The sequence below is a fragment of the Mastacembelus armatus genome, chromosome 13 (assembly GCF_900324485.2).
Source record: "Mastacembelus armatus chromosome 13, fMasArm1.2, whole genome shotgun sequence".
NCBI classification, from domain to species: Eukaryota; Metazoa; Chordata; class Actinopteri; order Synbranchiformes; family Mastacembelidae; genus Mastacembelus; species Mastacembelus armatus.
The window spans coordinates 3,001,602-3,022,195 of NC_046645.1; the positions used below are offsets into that span (position 1 = coordinate 3,001,602).

Consider the following 20,594-nt stretch of genomic DNA (forward strand, 5'->3'; position numbering starts at 1 on the left):
CTGTTTGTCATGCATGTTATGGTTGTATGCAGTTGGGAGAAATTGTGAAACTTAAAGTGGGGCTGTTTGATGCTGCAGGTTGCTGTTAGATCATTTATTTATGGAGTTTAAGTCATCAGCACTGTCAGATCTGTAGGAAACACTTGCTGGTCCTACTGGTAGCAACAGTCCCTAGATTAATCAAACATACTGGTTATCCATCAATAGACATGCTGATGATAACCATTAAATATGTCCCACATTGAACCGTACAGGCCTTAACCTTTTAAAAATCGGCTGGTTAAATAATGTTATACTGAAGTCAGTCTGTGAGAACCAGCACCTCCTACACGTCGTCAGTGAACAGCAGCTCCTTTTACCATGGTGTCCTGTTTAATGTGAACCGTTCCTCGTGCCTATCACAGAACCTGAAGGCTGTGGCTCATGGCAAAGCTTGTCCTAACCTTGTCCTCATCCCACGATCACTAAAGGTGTAATTTTTCTACATGTAGAGCTTTACAGTTTAGAATCCTACCTAGGAGTCAGCACATGTTGCCTGTCCTGTGGGCAGCTTATGAAGATTTATTGTGGGTATGTTTACCGTATGGGATGCAGAACAAAGCAGGATTGTGAACTTATGAACTCGTCAACATAGCTCACAAGTCCTGACGTCAAAAATGGATCTTGTGATAGCTTCCATGTCCAGCTGTTTGTGTTTTACAGGAGGAATTAGCCCACCGTTGAACCATTCTGGACCGTTCATCACAAACCTGGTCTCATTATTCTCTTACATTTTTTCCTCTTCCCTTTTCTTTTGTGTGTGTGTCTGTGAGTGTTTGTGTGCCTGTGTGTGGATTTGTGTGCGTTGCAGTGAGGATTAACCTAGTACTTCAGTTGATGCTGATTAGAATGACGTTCAACACTTACACACAGGCTGGCTTTTATCAAGGAGAGACCGGATGGTGTGTGTGTGTGTGTGTGTGTGTGAGAGAGAGAGAGAGAGAGAGAGAGAAAAGAGAATGTAGTTATCATCTAATGTGAACCCTCGGTGCCTGTTTTGTTCGTCTGTATCCAGGGTAACTCTTACATTTCTCTCCATCTCACCATACATAATGAAGGCTAAGTACACCGTCTGTACTACGTCTGTACCTGGCATGGTGCCTTTGGGCCCAGTAGGTTGCAGGTGGCAGTAAATGGGTTAGTTAGACCAGGGCGCCGACAGGCTGGGACTTAAATAATCTCTCTCTTACTCAAACACATGTATATGTTTCATCGCGCTGATTTTCTACATTTTGCAACTTAATTTATGTATCTGTGTTAGTCTCTTATTCCTCTTTGGCCCACTTATAAATGTGCATCAAGGAGTCTTGGATTAGGGGCAAGGATCCTTTTCTACAGCTCAGCGTGTGTGTGAGAGGGTGCATGCATGCTTGAGTGTGTGTGTTTGTGTCTTAAGTCAGGCAGGGCAGAATACGGCCCGCTGTAAGCCCAGGCATGTGTGAATTTGTGTGATTGGGTTTAGTCTATGTTGATAGCCGACGTCTTGGACACTAGATGACCAGACGCTCCCTGGACAACGTAGGATGTCTTGCTAAAAATATCAAGGTAAGACCGTACTGCTTGTCTTTTTACAACCCTTAACTTCATTACCAGAAGGTTCATCATTTACAATCACCGTTTGCTCCAGTCAGTTCTGGGCTATAAATCTATGCTAATGACCACCTCTGGGAAATATGCACATATGCAGTGCATGTCTGTAAGCCAAGGTCTAGTGACACAAGGTTTTACTTCACTATAAGCTTTGATGTGAGTTTATTTTCATTCTGACGCCTATCACTGATTAATTCTTGTCTGTATATTTTCCCTGACGTCTTGGAATTTGAAATTGAACTCAGTATCCGTCAGATTTGGGAACTCTTTTTTTAAAATCCTTTATTTAGGGGTATTTTATGATTTCATGTATATTGTAATTTGGAATAATACAATATTTAACACTGAAGGAAGAAATGTGGTTGTGACATTTTAAGTGCTTTTTTCATCTGGCTTATCCTCACAGGTCAGCTGCCATTGTTCAGTGGGGCACAGGAAATGTGGGCCTAAAGCCATGTAGTTTTCAATAACTGCCCAAATAATCAACATAATACAGGCTGTAATGTTCAAACATCCACAGGTCAAACCTCTGAAACTTTAAATTGAACCTCAAAACTTTACAGAACTTTTAAAGTTTGGGAAATGAAGCACTGGCAGTAAGATTTTGCATTTCTATCAGATCTCCACCACACAAATATTCTAGCCCAGTAATCATTTATCAAATAATAAATAAGATGATGTTTGTCAGTTACAGGTGGATTTATGGATCATCAGATGCATTTCAACATCAGAACATTTGACTGTTTCCTTCTTGCCTTTTAACAATTAACAATTTTAACAATTGACAATGTTTTCATTGTCACCTCTGCCTGTTTTGTCTCAAATTGCATTGTTTGGGGGGGGGGGTTGTTTGTTTGTTTGTTTTAAGAAAAGAGATATGATCAGATTGAATGAATTATCTTATTTCAGGTCTGATTAAGTGTTGAATAGAGAAAAATCTTTGTTCTCTAATGAGCATCATGAAAAACGTTGTCAAGTATCTTTTGAATTCAAAAAGTTTTACAGTATAATTATGTCATGTTTATTGTCTATCACCTGCTAAATCTATAGTATTTGAATCCTTGTCGTCATTAGACTAAGATGTGTAACAGCATTTAATCTGTCCTTGGGTGCTCTATGGATTGTCTTTATTTTTAGTGAGCACACGTCACTGTGGTGAAGTTGTAAGGGTGCTGGTCCAGTAATATAAATAAGACTTCAAGCCCAACGTCAAGAGTTGGTGTGTGGTAAGGAAGGTTAACAGTCTGAAAGTTTTGCACTCACTAAACCTTTTCTCCTGATCATAACCAATTTTTTAAAAGCTTTTTTGTCCTTCTCTTTTGTTGGATTGATCACAGTGGACATGTAGGCAGAAATGTTGATGAAGAGAGAGAGAATGAATACATGCAGCAAAGATGCTGGCTAGAATCAGACCAGGGATGTTGTACCTACTGTTCCACCAGATGACAAGCAACATTTAAATGAAAGGCAGGACCCAGAAAACCTTAATCAAAAATGCTCATTGTGCTCATGTATCATGTTTTCTGCTTAATTCATCTTCTCTTTCCTCCCAGATTACTGCTTGTTGCTACACTGGATGATTTGGATTACAATTTCATGCGTAAGCTTCGGTGGAGGTTAGGATGAGAGAATATGTTGTAGGGGTTTTATGCTGAAGGTGACAACATAAAGCAGAGACAAATCAAGGCTGGGGGTTTGAGAATGTGTAACAATAAGGTTTCAGTCTGTGAGACAAAAAGCAGGAACAAAACAACAAAAGAAACTAAAGTAATGATGGCAAACAGTAACTCCTACGTTATGCCACATCTGTAGACCAAGTAAAAGCAGATCATAAGGTGGGAAGAACCTTTTCCTGCATGACTGAATGTTTAGGTCAATCTGGTGTCTGTGACAACAGCATGACTGTTATTAGTGTTTTTCAGAGTTGTCCTGGGTGCATGACCTGGCTAACACACAGTCACGTTAGAAGCCAAAGGGACGTAAGTTAATAATGCCCACATTAACATTTCCCACATTTCCCGACTTCTTGTGCAACCACTACATAGAGACTGGAAGTAAATCTCTCCTTCAGGGCAGGTTACTGTGCATGTCTTGACAATTTGCCACCTAAAATGTGTTTGCACGTCTGCTTATTAGGTTGCCCCTTACTCTGGGGCATGTAAAAGCCCAGTGTTTTTCTTTTCCCTTCTCCTGGGAGTAGTTTCCTCTTAAAGTACTACAAGTTCCACTGACTAGTGCTGTTTGTGCAGATGTGGAGGGAAGTATAGAGGCTTTCAGACCAGCAACTAATGCACTAAACATTTTCTCCTCTTATGTCTGCCTGCAATGTTTATTTTTTTAATAGTCTGGGCTCAAGTTGACATGATGTCAGGTGGGTATGGGAAACTGTAGGCCACAATTGCATTTGTTGAACCACGACTTGTGAATTATTTTGTTGGGTTCCTATCTTTGTGTTTGTATGCTCCTAATGTATGTGTGCAGGTCGTGTGTAGACGAAGAACATGAGAGTGCTCCCATACTTGGTTGTAATTGTTCTTGAGGTTTGAGGGCACATACATGTAACAGCTGACAAATCACTACATTTTCACTACACTTATCTACTCATAATATTAATTCAGATGTCCTGTTTCTATGCAAAACATGCTGCGTTCTTAAACTACAATTATTCATCACGTGGCTGAAGACCAAGTTGAGTATAATAAAATAAACCCAAACTATACTGGGCATCCAAGAATTCATTACTTTAAAACCTGCCTATTTTAGATGTTTGTTGATGCCCGATTCTTTATTCTACACTTTCTGTCTGGTCTGTTTGTTGTTGTAGTTTTGGTTTTGTTTTTGTCTTCAGACACCCAAACATTTTTTAAAGCAACTTAAAATGAAATTAGTACATTTATTATGCAGCTGTAGCAAAGCAAATAATTGTTCACTACACATAACTTAACAGCAGCTGGACAATGTCTTTCTTTACGCATTTTACTTTATCAAATTAGGCTTATCAGTGTTTTTACACATTTGATAATGACAATATCATAGAGAGGACGGACAGACATGAAGAGCAAGAACCTTAAATCAGTCATGAGATCAGCTTGTCACAGATCCATATGTGTAAATGTTGTATAAAGAATTGCAGTACAGAAATCAGAAATACAGTTTGAGGTCATTTTTAACACGTTCTTTATTTAAGAGAGCACTGATCAATTCATATTCTTAAATGTTAAACTTTACTGTCTCTCTAGTCTCCTGGTGCAACAAACAGTGTGATAATCATAAGACAAATATTTTACATTATTTAAGTCTTGTTAAGTGTTAAGTTCTGTATCAGATTAAAAGAAGAACAGAAGAGGAAAGTTGGCCAATAATGCTGAAAGTCTGCAGTGCAAAGTGATTCAGGAAACCCAAAGAGAGCTGAGCTGCCAAAGCAGACTTTGATGAGCACATTATTTTTACTGAGCCATTCCTGACACATACACCCCCAGACTGCAGCGTGTTGGTTTGTGTTTAAAATGACTAGGTTACAAAGCTGGCACAGAGCTTAAAGCTTATTGGGTTGTTTTAGCATGAAATACACCACTGAGCAGGCACCCTCGGGGAATCTCATTGGGATTTGAGAAGATTTCAAAATCTGTGATGAAAAATGGTTTAATTACTCATTCAGCATTACATAAATAACTAAGGATTTCTCTGGGTCAGTGGAGCGATTGCAGATATACTTTATGCAGCACAGGTATGAATGATAAAGTGTGTGAGTGTGAGTGTGTGTGTTTATCTGGTTGCTCAGCAATGCAAAGTTGTGGACGCCTTTTGTTTTACTTTAGTATCTTCAGAGCTGAAAATGAATTTTGAAATGTTTTGTTTTATCAGTCTGATCTTATTTATAAAACCTTTTTCATTTCTAAAGTATTGCTTCAGCTGGCAAAAATGCTTAAACTGCAGAAATAACCTGGGGGAGTTGAGCTTCAGTCGCAGGGTTGACCAGATGATGTCAGGAGCTGCTGAAAAACGGCATTAGGAAATAAAAAGGACACAGCATTAGGAAATAAAACCTGCTGCAATTTTCAAAAAGGAGTTGTGCAAAAAACATATTGTGAAAGAAGCATAATGAAATAATATTTCATAATAATGAGCACATTTTAAAAAAAATGAAAACAGTTTTATAATAATGAATGAATAATGAAGTTAAAATATGTGTTGCATTATTTGAAAATTTCATGGTCATATTATAAAATTGTGTATGCTTCTTTAGATGATGTGCATTTTTATTAAAATAATTAGTTATTTCATAATGTCCTATTTATTTATTTCATTTCGAACACTCCATAGAGTTTCATAGAGTAGAGCTTCAGACGCAGGATTGAACAGATGCTGCCAGCAGCTGCCCAGCACTTCCACAGCACCAAGCACAGTAAACAAGATGATTTAGGGAAACTTAACCTTGTACTCACACCAACAGCAAGCTCCCTTTTCTAACATGCAGAGTACATGGCGTTAAACTGCCTTTTATTGTGAAATACACGTTGCATAGTCATTTGATCTTTGTCATTTAAAAAAAATAAAAAATCCAAATGCAGATATGATGTAAATGAATAACTCATCAAAAGAAATAGAAGAAGACCCACAAATTATAGGAAGCAAGTGTCAAAGAAATGAAAGCCTGAGGTCACACTAGCGTGCAGCCCCCAGTCACAGAGCCCCACGTCGCCACACAACTAGTCAAGGACAGGACCTCCTCCGTTTGCAGCGGGTATGATTGTGTTTGTGTGCTTTAATGTAAGTTGTGCCATGACCGTACTCTATCAGAGCTGAGCAGCACTTGTTTATTGCTGTTTATATTATTACTATAGCAAAGCAAACTTTAGACTGTGCTTGCCTGTGCTTGCACGTTTATCCAGTGTCTCCTGTCTGGAGCATACATCTTTCTGTGTATACTGTATTTCTGCATGGCTGTGCGCCTCTGAATGCGGGATGTGTGTAAGTGTGTGTGTGTGTGTGTGTGTGTGTGTGTGTGTGTGGTTGCAAGTCAGTGAGAGAGGGACAACAACAAGGGAGGGAGAGAGAGTGAGAGAGAAATGAGAGAGGTTTGAGAGCTCAATGGGCAAACACAGGGTCCTGATGTGCTCGTGCACACTGTTTCTCTGGCAAGTTTTTCCAACACCACAGGATTCTCTAAGATCTGGGTAGAAATTGCTACTGCTGCTGTTTGTGTTTGTTTTAGCCGCCACAGGTTGAACTTGTCCTCTCTTACCATCTCCAAAGGTAACGTATGCCTGTGAGTTACACTAAAATACTTCATTACTAAAGTCTTTACTGTTCATTTTAGTGTGTTTACTGCGAAAGTATCAGCGTGACGACTAATGATTTGTCTAAAGTTTAAGCAGAGTTAACAAAGATTAAGATTAAAAGACCATCAACGTTAGTATTTTTTTTCCACGTCTTATTTCATTCTATCTCCACAGAAATCTTCTTTTTTCTTTTTTATCTCTTGTAATGACAGATTACTGTAAACTTTATTCCACTTTATCATTTTGTAGTGTTGGTTGTTGCTTAACTGAATGTGAATTGAATTGAATTGAATTGAATTATAAATACTTTTTTTCATCCAGCGATTATGTCTGCACATACAGGTACAGTATTTGTTTGTTTTTATTACTATTAGTACTATTGTACGGCAGTGTGACAGCTGATACATTGTCTGCTTTATGTGAGAAGATAACATTTTACAGATTAAAGTGAATTGTTTAATTTATCTTTAGGTTTTCTTTTATGTTGTTACCAGTAAAATAGTCAGACTTCGCTAAGCTCAAGCTTCCAAAGTATATTAAAGTGTCAGACGAGAAGAATCAAACTGTACGTGGAAATGAAGTTACTGTTGTGATGAAGACCTTAAAAATGTTTTCACTAGGAAATAAAAGTGTGTTCATATGAAATAAGAAATGCTTGTGCTTGTGTAGCAGGGTAGCCAGTGCCCCTTTTTTCCACTCATGGTCCAGGTAAAGTCCTGGTCTTGGTTGCGTGATAGTCAGATGCTAGTATGAAGTGAGTGTTGTGCCACGTAAAACTGCCAGACACTGATTCTTAATTAAGGAATTCCCTGTAAATTCTTCCTACACTGGTTTTCCTTTATTCTGACATTCTTTACTAATTAAGATAACCATATAAACAGCTTAATTTACTTTTAAATGGCTCTTAGTTTGACCCTTACTCATGTGAAAACATTTTGAATTGTAGAATATTTGGATTTTCTGTCAAAATTTTAAAAAGCCAATAATCTGAGGGTAATTTATTGTCAATATAAAAGCTCTGTAATTTTATACATAATCACTGTTCTTCCTACTGAATCAAAAGTTGATGATGATGACGGTGTTTGAGTTTTTAAGAGTGAATTATTTTTGAAATATCATCTAATTAAAATGGTGCAATAAACTAACAAAAGATTTCTTGATCCCTCTGTTGTCTATACTTGAATTATCGAAAACATCTGAAATACTATTAAATGAAATAACATGTCAAACTTTACCTAATGATGCATGTTGTAAAATATGGACCCTGTAAGTTTCATTTTTAGAATAGAATTCATTTTTAAAAGGTAAAAAGTTTTAATTTGTTTAGCTGTAAATTAACATTTTCCTACGCATCTGTTCTCTGCTTAGTGCGCATCACACCCAGATGAGTGAAGGAGCAACCTGCTGAGCAGATTTGACTGACGTTGAATCTTTTTCTTTGATATTTTGAACATTTATTTCCTTTTGGTGTCAGTGGCTTATTTTTATATGTCCATGTTTCCACTTTTGTTTTTCTTTTATCAAGATGTTCTTTGTATTACCTGTCCTAATATGCTGCCAATGCTTATATATATTCTCCAGTTTCTCCAGCTTTGATCAAATAAGCACTGAAACAGGTTATGCAACTGAGAGACAGCTTTCCCTCCTGCTTCTCATTTCACGCTGAGTAAATCGGCATGTCCCAGCACAATCCCCTCAATTTGTACTGTTCTTTGAGACAAGTATATTTATCTTGCAGTATCTCTTTTAGCCACATTAATATTTAGCCTTGTTTTTAATTTAACATTTAAGATAAACAAACAACCAGTTTTCCTTAGTCATAATTCAGGCATGTATCATTACATATAATTTATGCGAGTTTACTAAAAAAGAAATAAAAAGACTTCAAAGTCTTTTCCTGTAACTTATCTGTGTATTTTTTCTCTGTGTGTTTGCAGTTTGCCCCATCATAGAGTGTCACGAAGGGCGAGCTGCATGTGGAGAAGATCCAAGATTCACTTTTCTGCTGGCCACATCCTGTTCAAACACATCTCCCATATACCCTCCTCTTTCTGCCCTAGCTGACTGCTCTCATTCCCTCTTGCTCAACAGACCCACAAACTCACACCTCCCCTCGTTCTGGCCCCATTCCCTTCTTCCTTTTCTTCTCTACCTGTCCAAATAAGCCGTGAGCTGTTTTTTTGGCTGAATTTGTCATAGACAGTCACCGCACCATTCCCTCGCTCTCCTAACCCTTCTGCTCCTCTAATGGGCACCATATCAGACAGCAGTGCCACATTCCCTTCATCGTCACTGAGACCCTCTCTCCACCCCTAACCGCCTCGCCAACACCAACATCAACACAACCCAATGGAGACAAAAGATATGATGATGACGAGCATGTTGACAAAGGACAAAGGGGAGAACGAGGGAGAAAGGGACAAAGGGAGAGAGGAGGTTGGGGGAGAAGAGGACGGGACACAGCAGGAAAATGGGAGACTGATGCTGGCTGACGGCCTTGCAGAACGAGGACCCAAGAGCCTGACCTCCGGTTCTGGACAGCAGGTGTCTAATGGCTTCACCACATCCACCCCCCAGAGCCCCAGGGAGGGACCAGGGTCCACAGCTAGTTCCGCGGGCACAGCCTGTGTGCCTGCAGGTGTCACCGGGTCCTCAGTGCCACTGGGAGGCCTCCGGACTCTTGTGGTGCAACAAACCAGCTTGGAGAGGCCTCGAGAAACCTGGAGCAAGAAGATGGACTTCTTGCTGTCTGTGATTGGCTACGCTGTGGACCTAGGAAATGTCTGGCGCTTCCCCTACATCTGCTACCAAAATGGAGGAGGTGAGAAAAAAAAAGAAGATGCTTGAAAGAGGGGAGAGCTGAGGAGTGGGGTGGAATGAAATTAAAAGTCCGTGATATCCCATCCTGGAATGAACAGGATTTCATGGATTGACTAAAAGGCTCTTTCACGGTTTTAATTGTAAACAGCATAAATCAAAACATATCTAACAACTGAGCTAAATCAGTTTACTGACCTGTAACTTTCTGTAGATAATGGTAGATGGAGTCTGTCTCCATGTCATCGTTTCAGCAAAATAAATGCTGAAATAAAAAGGGTGTAAATGTTAACAGTTGTTTATGAGTAGGACTTGATTAAGGCTATGATCTCGTACAACCTAAGTTACAAAAAGGTAAACATATTTCTGTGTGGTCTGTGTGCTCTCTTACGTCACAATCCACACCTAGTAGCATACAAGGCCTCCCTTTCTACTTTTATTGAATTTGCAATAATAAAATCTTTGCAATTTCCTGTGCTCTGTGTGTGTTTCACAGAGCGAGGTAGAGATGGGGACTGGGTGGCACTTGATAGAGGCAACAGTATTAATTGTGGTTTTTATGAGAACACCTTCAGTCTCTTTCTGCTTGCTTAATAACCTGTCTCCCAGGCAGCTGCTCAATCAAGCTTTATCTCTGCTTTCATGTCACAAAGAAGTCACAAGCCTGCATGTACACACTGACCCACACACACACACACACACACACACAAACAGACAAATGCACACATGCACATAAAATCAGTCGATATTCCAATAGAAAAACAGCGATGTGTTATCAAACCCTGGATGTTAGGCCAGACAAAGCTCTGGCTGCCATCCCCGATTGGTCGTCTAATTCTCCTTTCATCACTTTTACACTTTCCTTACGTGGCAGTAACGAAGCCAATAGCTGTCATGAAAAATTTAAACAAAATGACCCTTAATGAGTTTTCACATAGTGCACATTAAATACAGAGCGATATGAAAGAATGCTTGCGCTGTTGTTTTTGAATGGGCTAGGGTTTTGTAAATGATAAGGTACTTAAAGTATTTAATGATTTTTAAAGATTTCTTTTGTTGATAGGGAGTTAAGGACAGGACCGCGGAGGTTATAGATAAATTGTGAATGAGCAGCATTTCCCATGAGTGTAATTGACTTTTTACTACTTTCATAACTCTTTCTTTTCCCACTGTGTTCATCTTTCTCACATGCGTTCCCACGTATATATTTTCTCTCTCTCTCTCTCTCTCTCCTCCTCTTTTCCTCGTCTCTGTCCAGGTGCCTTCCTGCTGCCTTACCTGCTGATGGCGGTGTTTGGAGGTGTACCTCTCTTCTACATGGAGCTGGCTCTTGGCCAGTTCCACCGCAGTGGCTGCATCTCCATCTGGAAATACATCTGCCCCATCTTCAAAGGTAACAGAGGGAGTGTGAAATCAGTTCATATTAATAACCTGAAAAAAAAAACAAAGTCTGAGAGACAGCTCATTTAACCTCCCAGTGCCCCTCGGTACAGTTCCTTTGAATAACATCCCTAGCTTCTTGTACATCTAGTGAGATGTGCTGACTCTCTGTTATGGAAATTGTCACATTTTCATGCCAAATGCCAGATGCTTAGAAATGTGATCATATGCAAATTGTTGTTGTTTGAAAATGTCACCCACTTCCCCAACAGTACCTGATCTCTTTGCAGACTCTGGGGAGTGACTGACTGGTGTCACATACCACGAACAATTTTTTTAAAAATAAAACTAAATAAATAGGAAGTTTATGATCAAGATAATTCAAGGTGTAATATTTCTTATCTAGGGATCGGCTTTGCTATCTGCATCATAGCCCTCTACATAGCCTTCTATTACAACACCATTATGGCCTGGGCCTTGTACTATCTACTGTCATCATTTCGGCGCACGCTGCCCTGGAGCACCTGCACCAACAGCTGGAACACAGCCAACTGTAACCGCTACATGTCCACCGACCACAATGTGTCATGGTCCAACAGCTCCATCTCCCCAGCCGAGGAGTTCTATACGTAAGTGCATGTAAGTCGGACGTAGAGGCATAGAGGGAGTGCTCCGCAGGAGGGAGATATCCATAGAGCCATGACAGGGTGGGTTCTGGTGTTTATAAGAGCCCTGACAGATTTACCACCAGCCCTCTCAACAGAATACAGAATGCAGTCCTAATTGGGAGGATGCAACAGGAAGTTAGTATCATTTCAGAAAAAGAATCTCTGATCTGATCTGATATGAGACGGTTAGAAGAACAGGTAAATACTAAAGAGTTGTACTAAGCCAGTTAGAGAGATGAGAAAGAGATAAGTAGAGCTATGGGAACTTTAAGTTTTCATCCCCAACACATATTTTAGTGAGGTCCTCAAATAATATGCTATTTCATTTAGAAAACCTCATTGCAGCAGATTCTATAGGTTTTAAGCTGTCATTAGCAAACCCTGCAGTGATTAAGTCAGGTACATACGTGTGTTTTTTTTATCCTGATTTGAAACCTGAGCGATGTCGTGAAGAGTGTTTTTCTTATTCCTGCCTGCTTTGGTCTTATCAGCCACTCTCTAGATCACATCTGCATCTGCCTGCTGAGACAGATTCAGAGTTTATCCGTAGTTCACTTTTCCTAATACAGGTTTAAAAGTAAGAAATTCCACAACTCAGTCTGGCGCCAGAATTTCCTGTTTTCAACATAAATCACGTCTCTGTTTTGTCGTCCAACTCTGTGTGCTTAAACTTTGACCAGATGTTAACCTCACTGTTCATTTCAAACTTCATTTTTTCCCCATATACAATTTTCTACCTGGGCTTGCAGAAACTTTGTGTGTTGACATACATTTTCTATAAGTTCTGGCAAAGCCTTCTGTTATGTGTTTTATCTAGTCTGTGTTCCACCTAAGGTGAACTTCCATTACAGGTCATTTAATGTGTATGTACTGTGTTTTGTGCTTTAGCACTGGGAATTTAAAAATTTCTTACTAAGAATATATCTCTTTCATTTTTCCATTTTATTCTGTTTATTACCCCCTCGTGTCGTCTCACCCTGCATACCACCATGTTTTGCTTCCTTTATTTTTCTGTTTTATTCCTCTCTATCACATCTCTGTCCTTTTCCAAATTTCCCTTCTGCTATCCAAACACCCCTTCACTCCACCCTGTCTCTGCATTCTGACTTTCTTATCTTCTGTCATTTCTTATTATGCTCCACGTTATTTTCCTTCCATCTACCTTCCTTTTCCTCTCCTTGACCCCCTCCCCTTCCCATTTTCCACCTCTCTTTGATTCCCATGACTCCCACATTTCCTGTCCTTTCCTGTTATGTCACTTTCCTGTATTTGCTGCCATGCAATTTCAATTTCCAATCTATTCCTTGTCTTACATTGTTGCATCACTTTTGACCTCACTTCTCAAACCAAACATCCTTCCGTCTTTGTCTCCTCCCTCCAGTCGCCAGGTGTTGCAGGTCCACCTCTCCCCAGGTCTGCACCAGCTGGGCTCTGTCAGCTGGCAGCTGGCCCTCTGCCTGCTCTTCATCTTCACCATCGTCTACTTCAGCATCTGGAAAGGAGTCAAGACGTCTGGAAAGGTAACCGAAGGGGCGCCGACATGGCTGTTGTCAGCTAGAGCGGATGGATGGATGGATGGATGGATTGATGGAAAGAGAGAGACTGACAGGGAAAACTGTAGTTGTTCTCCTGTCATCTCTTCATCCCATTATCATTCCTCATGATGAGTTTAAAAGCTGGTTAGAAATGCAGACTTAAACCATTTTGGTTCAAACAAGTAAGAAACATTGGACAGTAGCTGGTAACTTTCATTGAATGTCATTCATGGACTGTAACATGCACATAGACCCATGAGTTTATGTCCAGTTTATAAACCTGCAGTTCCAACACCCATTGTCAAAAAGCTCTTTCACAGAAAGATGTTTATGTTTAAAGACGTCAGGTTTTGTTGTCAGAATTAACATGCATGAATAAAATCAGACATCAGACACTTTGACTAAACATTAAGTCTAAATCTGTTAACCATTTTCCTCTTCTCTGTGTTATAGGTAGTCTGGGTGACTGCTACCTTTCCTTATCTTGTCCTCCTGGTCCTGCTCATCCGTGGGGCCACTCTGCCAGGAGCCTGGAGAGGAGTTGTCTTCTATCTCAAACCTGACTGGGAGAAACTCCTAAGCACTACAGTAAGTCATTGCCTCTTTGTTTGAAACGTTTCTATCACTCTTATCTTTGTACACACTTCCTGTACAAAAGTTTCTCTTGTGTTGCTCTATTATTCTTTTTCTGCGCTCTCTGACTTCACATTTCTTTTTCCCCATCATTCACCACCATCATTCTTCCGCACTCTCCAAGGTCTGGATTGATGCAGCTGCTCAGATCTTCTTCTCTCTGGGTCCGGGCTTTGGCGTGCTCCTTGCTTTTGCAAGCTACAACCCTTTTCACAACAACTGCTACAGGTGAGAATGTTTTTAAACAAGTGACATTTCGTTATATAGTTCACACATCAAGTACATCTGCCTGCTCAAGGAGCTAGATGCTATTTAAGGATTTTTTTTCACCTTGCCAATGTAATATTCAGCAGAATCAAACCTTTTATCGAAAAATATATGATGTAAAGGTGGAACCGAGTCTTAAGATGTTGCAGAGGCTCGTGGATTTAAAAAAATCACAGATCATTTCTTTTTTGTCTTCCTGCTTCCAAAACTTCTGCTTTCTGCCTCTTTGTATCAGAGATGCACTGGTCACCAGCTCCGTGAACTGTCTGACCAGCTTTGTCTCTGGCTTTGTCATCTTTACCGTGCTCGGATACATGGCTGAGATGAGGCACCAGGAGGTGGATGCTGTGGCCAAGGATGCTGGTACTGTAGGACACTGCTCCAAAACTCTCCCACCAAGAAAAGCTTTACCCCGTCTCACACTGCTGGAAAAACCACTTCCCAATTTGAACTGTTACCTTTGAAGAACACAGCATTTTGCATGGCAGATAGTTTAGTTATTTGGGGTTTAATATTGTTTGAGGTTTACACAAATATGCTTAAGTTATCAAAGTTTTAATGCTGAATTTAATATGACCATTTATCTGTTTTTTCCTCTAGGTCCCAGTCTGCTGTTCATCATTTATGCAGAAGCCATAGCAAACATGCCTGCTGCCACTTTCTTTGCCATCATCTTCTTCCTCATGATCATCATGCTGGGTCTGGATAGCACGGTCAGCACAACCAAATCAGTGCTCTGTTTGCTAATTGTTCTCTGTATCCTCCATTGTTTTCCTCTTCCTGCTGTAGTACACCTAATTCTGTTGTTGCCTGGTGTCCTCCTTTGGTGTGTTCTCAAACCTAAAAAACCAGTTATATATTTGCCCTGTCATACAGGCCAATGCCTTGTTCTGTTTAACTTGTATTTGCCTGTACTTATTTCTCTATAAAGGTGTCAGGTATTATTTGTCCTCGCTGTTCAGTTGTGGATAACGGTCAATGAAAACAATGACAGGACTTTCATATCACTGTTGTGTGGTATTCTGTGTTTATCTGCTCTGAGCAGCCAGCTGGAAAGACCCATAAAGCTCTTATCACATGCTGATAATCAATGTAGAATCAGCTGCTATGTTCTTCAATTTCAGGACCGAGGATATTACTGCAAAACCTGTGCGTGTACTTGGAATCACGTTGGATCAGCTTAACATTTTCCAAATGTTTTATTTATTTATTTGTGTCACTGCAAATGCTGTGAAACAACTTTGGCTGTTTTTCATTAGGTGCTGCTGAAAGAGTGTCATACTGTTGTTGTTTTGATTAGATCAAACTGCTGATTGGCAGCGTCTTGATCACCCTTAACATGTAGATGACAAATAATGTGTACAGTGTATGTCATCAAAAGAAGTGGCCTTTTCCAGAGAATTATTTTTCTTCTTTTCTTTCTGTCCCCAACGTACCCCTTTTTCATCTTTGGTCTCTTTATCCCTCTTCTCTCTTTGCTGTGCTCCTCTCTGCAGTTTGCAGGGTTGGAGGGGGTGATCACAGCCATGTTGGATGAGTTCCCTCATGTCCTGGCTAAAAGACGGGAGTGGTTTGTCTTCGGCCTGGTGTGCGTCTGCTACCTTGGGGCTCTCTCCACACTCACATATGTAAGTACATATATAAGTAACATTAACTGCCCATAACTGTTCACACTTTCAGATTATCTGTTTATCTCTGACCCTCATCATAATAAACTAGCGACCAACATAGTCCATTAAACACTCACAGCATCTAAGCCTAACCACTGCCTTAGACTTTGTAGAGTTATAAGGAGCTTTTCCAAAATTCATCCTCTCTCCCTTCTCCTGTCTCAGGGAGGAGCATTTGTGGTGAAGCTGTTTGAGGAGTACGCTACAGGCCCCGCAGTCATCACTGTGGTGCTGCTCGAAGTCATCGCTGTTTCCTGGTTTTACGGTAAGATGTGGGACAGATGTTGAAGGTGATGATGGTAAATTGTGACCATTTTAAGAATTACTGTTATGGCAGTGATGCTACAAGATAGTGGAAGAACTCATGATGAGGAGAGTCCTTGATTTAAGACTGATCCGTTTATTGAAGTAGACTCTGTCAGATTTTTGCCTGTTTCCTCTGTCTCTGTTTGAGTCACAGATATAAACATTAATATTTGGGACTTTGTAGTGATATTGTTTGTGTATTCCAGGTACCAACCGTTTCTGTAACGACGTCCAGGTCATGCTTGGTTTCTACCCGGGTTGTTTCTGGAGGGTGTGCTGGGTGGCCATCTGCCCCTGCTTTCTGCTGGTGATGCTCCGTTACAGTATTTACATACACATTTTCTTCCTCATTGTCCCAAGTTGTGTCAGATGCCAGAAGAAGTGACTGAAGAACACGCACCTGAATATACAGCAGTTAGAGCAGCAGCCATTTAGCTGTTACATTATAGTTCATGATATTAATCCTCATGTTTGATTCTTGTGGTGTCTGACCTCTGGTTTTGTTTCCATGTCCAGTTCATCATTATCAGCTTCCTGGCCTTTCCCCCAGAGGTCAAGTTGTTTAACTACCACTACCCGCCATGGACTACCGTCCTCGGCTACTGCATTGGGGTGTCTTCATTCATTTGTGTGCCTGTTTACATGGTCTACCATTTGTTGAGTGCTAGGGGCACATTCAAACAGGTACAATATTTCCATTCCTCTCTTTGAACGTGAAATGTAATGATTAGGGTTTCTTACAGTTTTATCCCCCGTCTTGACCTTTGTTCTTTCGTTGACACGTTTCCAACAACAGGGATTGCTCCTGTTCCTTTCCTATCCATGCACTGTCAGGGTCTACACTCTCCTGTGAACATATGACTGGAGATCAGGATCAAAGGAGCAAGGAAGATGCACAGGCCAGAGATTAGCAAGAAAAAAAATCTGTGACAACATCCAGGCCCCACAGACTTTACACACAGTACATTACACACTCATGATTCAGTGAAAAATACACATGCGTATCCTGCAACAAATGTGTCGGTTTGAAAATAAAAGCTAAATGCTAAAGGAGGGCAGATCTTAGATTTATTTGTTATATTTTCTTCCTTTCTGACCTAAGCATATTTAGTTTTTGCTTTTGTTTGTTTCCCTACCTAAAGTTTTAATTGTGTATTTGTACTTGTATTTGTTTGTACTGTACTTTGGGAAACTTACAGCGTACATAATAAATATGAATACCAAACATCTCATTATTATCATCATATGAGGGATGACAGAAGGCAGGAGAACATCAAAGAGGCTGGTAGAAAGACCATCTCTGGCTGTTGTCCAGTACTGACACTGCTGCCAAGTCACACAATGACACTGACACACACTGTCAATACACAGGAGTCATGTTCCTGTGTGCATATAAGTGTGAAAGAAGACAGTGATCATCACAGGGCTCACAGGGACAGATAAGGCAGAGCAAGGTCAAAATGATTGACTGCTTCCATGTAGCCAGACTATGGTTGTGTTTTTCACGCTCACCTATCTCTGTCTCTCTCCCACAGCGTCTGCTGAAGAGCATCACTCCAGAGCCCAACAGTGACGTCCACAGAGACTTCATTGTCACCAACGCTGTCTGACCAAACATGACCAAAAGAAGGTGCCACACTAGCTACTTAGAGCTCCTTCTTCTGGACAAACTGTAAAACTACAAGACAAGGGGGCTACTTCTCACCGTCTTTGCCTCTTCTCATACATCTGCTCATATTGTTCATCATTCTCACACCACTAAGTCCAAACAGAGGTGGAGTTAGGTGGAGCCAGGCTGCTGTAACTTTGTTTAGATTGGTTACTAATGCTGGATCAGTTTTGAAGGAGGTCTCTGGTGTTCCCTGCAACCCTGGAGTCCAAGTTCAGTATCTTCAACATCTTCTTCATATTTTAGTGCTAAAAAGTGTCACCTGAGAATTTAGCAACAAACCTTTCTTCAGGTTAAACAATCATAAAATATTTTATATAATTAAAGCAAAATGTTCATATAGAAATATAACATACACTCACGCTGGAGATACTGCGCTTTGAAATCAGTTGGAGAAGGTCAGACAGTTGCATTTCACCTCTGTTTCTGGTTGTATTGCCGTGTTAGGTTATGCATTCTAGTATGTAGCAGAAATCAGGTATCTTTTTTTACTGAAACCAAATATATGATCTGTTCATTTCATATCTTTAAAGATGTTTCAAAACTCTAGTTATGTTGTGTTGACAGTCAGAGTGTGTTTATTTGGTGGAGTCTTGGGCGAACAATGGATTGGCAATGAGGTTCTTACACTGTGAAGTGCTGTCTGGTAGTCACACATATGTGTGCGTGTGTGTGTGTGTGTTTGTGTGTGTGTGAAATAAGACTGTTATCGTGTTCAGTGGGAAAACGGATCACCGACACAACCAACTATTCGATAACTGCAATATAAGTAAAGTATTTATTTTTTAAAGTATCACTGCTGTCATTGACCTTCAACACACGAGACCCATTACATGACCCAGACCTCACGGTCCTTGTTTTAATGTCAGCAGCTCGGTTGTCATACTGCGTAACTGTCAGTCACAGAACCAAATATGGATCAGAGCTAATAGCATTATCAATGTCAGAGTCTGAAAATCTGTGTTACTGTTCTTTACTTTTTACCAAAAATTGGTTTGTGTATGCACATGTGCCTGTGTGTGTGTGTGTGTGTGTGTGTGTGTGTGTGTGCACATGTACCTGTGTGTGTGTGTGTGTGTGTGTGTAGGAGCAGGAGTTAAGTTATGGCGAGTACTGTACATCTACATGTGTATTTACAGTCAGTGTCAGTGTGGTATTGGTGTAATCTACCCTGTGAATACCTATCTCCTCCTTCCATGGATGTTTGAAAATGTGTGTTTAGTTCTTGTGTGAGCTTGAGTGTGTGCATGTCTGGCTGCCTGTGTGTGTGTGTGTGTGTGTGTGTGTGTGTGTGTGTGTGTGCGCGCGCACACCTTGGTTAGTATGTTAGTGCATGTATGACTGGTTGTGCTAAAAGGATTAGAGGTGTTGAACCCCTATATGTGTGCATGCCATTGTGTGTGTGTGTGTGTGTGCATGTGTGTGTGTGTGTGTGTGTGTGCATGTGTGTATAGTGTACTTCAAATGTGTGTGTGTGTCTGTAATGTGATTTCCTGTCGTCTTGTAAACTGCCAAAATATATAATGAAAGACGTAAACTCCCTTTTGCCTCTCTCTTTATCTCATACCTCTCAAGCTAATGTAAGATCTATGTATGTCAGTAAAAGACTGTATTGAGAAACGCGCCTGTATAGAATAAAGATATATAAATATAATAAAGATATATGGGAAGTAAATAACCTCTGTCATATTTTAGTCAATTCTTTATCAATCCATACATGACACAGTATTAAAACCCAATGTTACATATTTGTTTTTATTCTGTATCTTAAAAGGTCAAAATTATTTTCTGACATGAGCTGACATAATGTACTTTAAAAAAAAAAACACTTAACATACACAGTGAAACATTTTTGTCTCCCAGGTCCACAGACATCGAACACTATGATAGATGGTCAAAATAAGTGAAAAGTATTTCCCACATTTACATACAAAGACTTGTACAGATTTAATGTGGATAGAAATCAATAATATTGGCCAACTAAGCACATATTTCAAAATGTGTAAAAACAAACACTAGGGTGAACTGATGCTGTAATTAATAGTTGATGAAAGGATCTAAATGCTTTATCTTCCTGTGACATCTAACATCATCACTACAGCCAGACTGGTACAGGATACATAGGCACGACATATGCAAATATAATATAATATATGCAAAGAAGGCACGGATTGAGCAGTACAACTAGTTTTGTGATTCATTACTCACATGTTGATAATTTGAACATGGTCACATACCACAGTTGGTGAAGAAAATGACTGACCCTTTAAATAGTTTGCTTTTAATACATGGCTCTGCCAAGAAGCATCACAGCAATATAACGGAAGCAGCAGGTTCTTTTCCCATATAGCAATGTTGGCACTGCAGAGCTGCTTCCTCTGTGCATCAGTTTTCGCTACTGTATAATAAGCCACCAACTCAGATTTATACTACTCAAATGAAACAGGACACTATCTGGGACGTAACGTGTTATCTATGATTCATGTGTGAAAACAAGTGCAGCATACTCATTCATGGAAAATCATGTCTTTATCATGACTTGACTGATTTAAAAGTGGACTGACACAACAGTGTGAAGTGGCGCCCATCTTGATCAAAGGTTTCAGCAGAGCTGAAATCATTCATTGCGCTGAGCCTCTTTAAAACCGGCTGCACCAGCAGGACAATCATTGTTTTTCTGTCAGCCTGAGTGCGTCTGTGTCTCTACACATGTGCACAGCATGTCATCACTGACTAAT

The 20,594-nt window shown here is 40.1% G+C and overlaps 1 protein-coding gene across 2 annotated transcripts; it reads left to right on the forward strand.

Moving 5' to 3' along the window:
* The first annotated feature begins 6,718 nt into the window (after positions 1-6,718).
* Positions 6,719-19,531, forward strand: slc6a4a (solute carrier family 6 member 4a). Of its 2 annotated transcripts, none has more exons than XM_026299016.1 (14): positions 6,719-6,898; positions 8,849-9,732; positions 10,987-11,121; positions 11,515-11,737; positions 13,158-13,296; positions 13,765-13,899; positions 14,069-14,172; positions 14,447-14,574; positions 14,812-14,924; positions 15,708-15,839; positions 16,047-16,146; positions 16,394-16,494; positions 16,704-16,871; positions 17,723-19,531. In XM_026299016.1, exons 2-14 carry the CDS (start codon positions 9,261-9,263, stop codon positions 17,795-17,797), a joined length of 2,025 nt encoding a protein of 674 aa, XP_026154801.1. In that variant the 5' UTR covers positions 6,719-6,898; positions 8,849-9,260; the 3' UTR covers positions 17,798-19,531. The 2 variants fall into 2 exon arrangements, with proteins under 2 accessions (XP_026154801.1, XP_026154800.1); XM_026299015.1 differs by having other exon boundaries at positions 6,719-6,885.
* Positions 19,532-20,594: the final 1,063 nt, after the last annotated feature.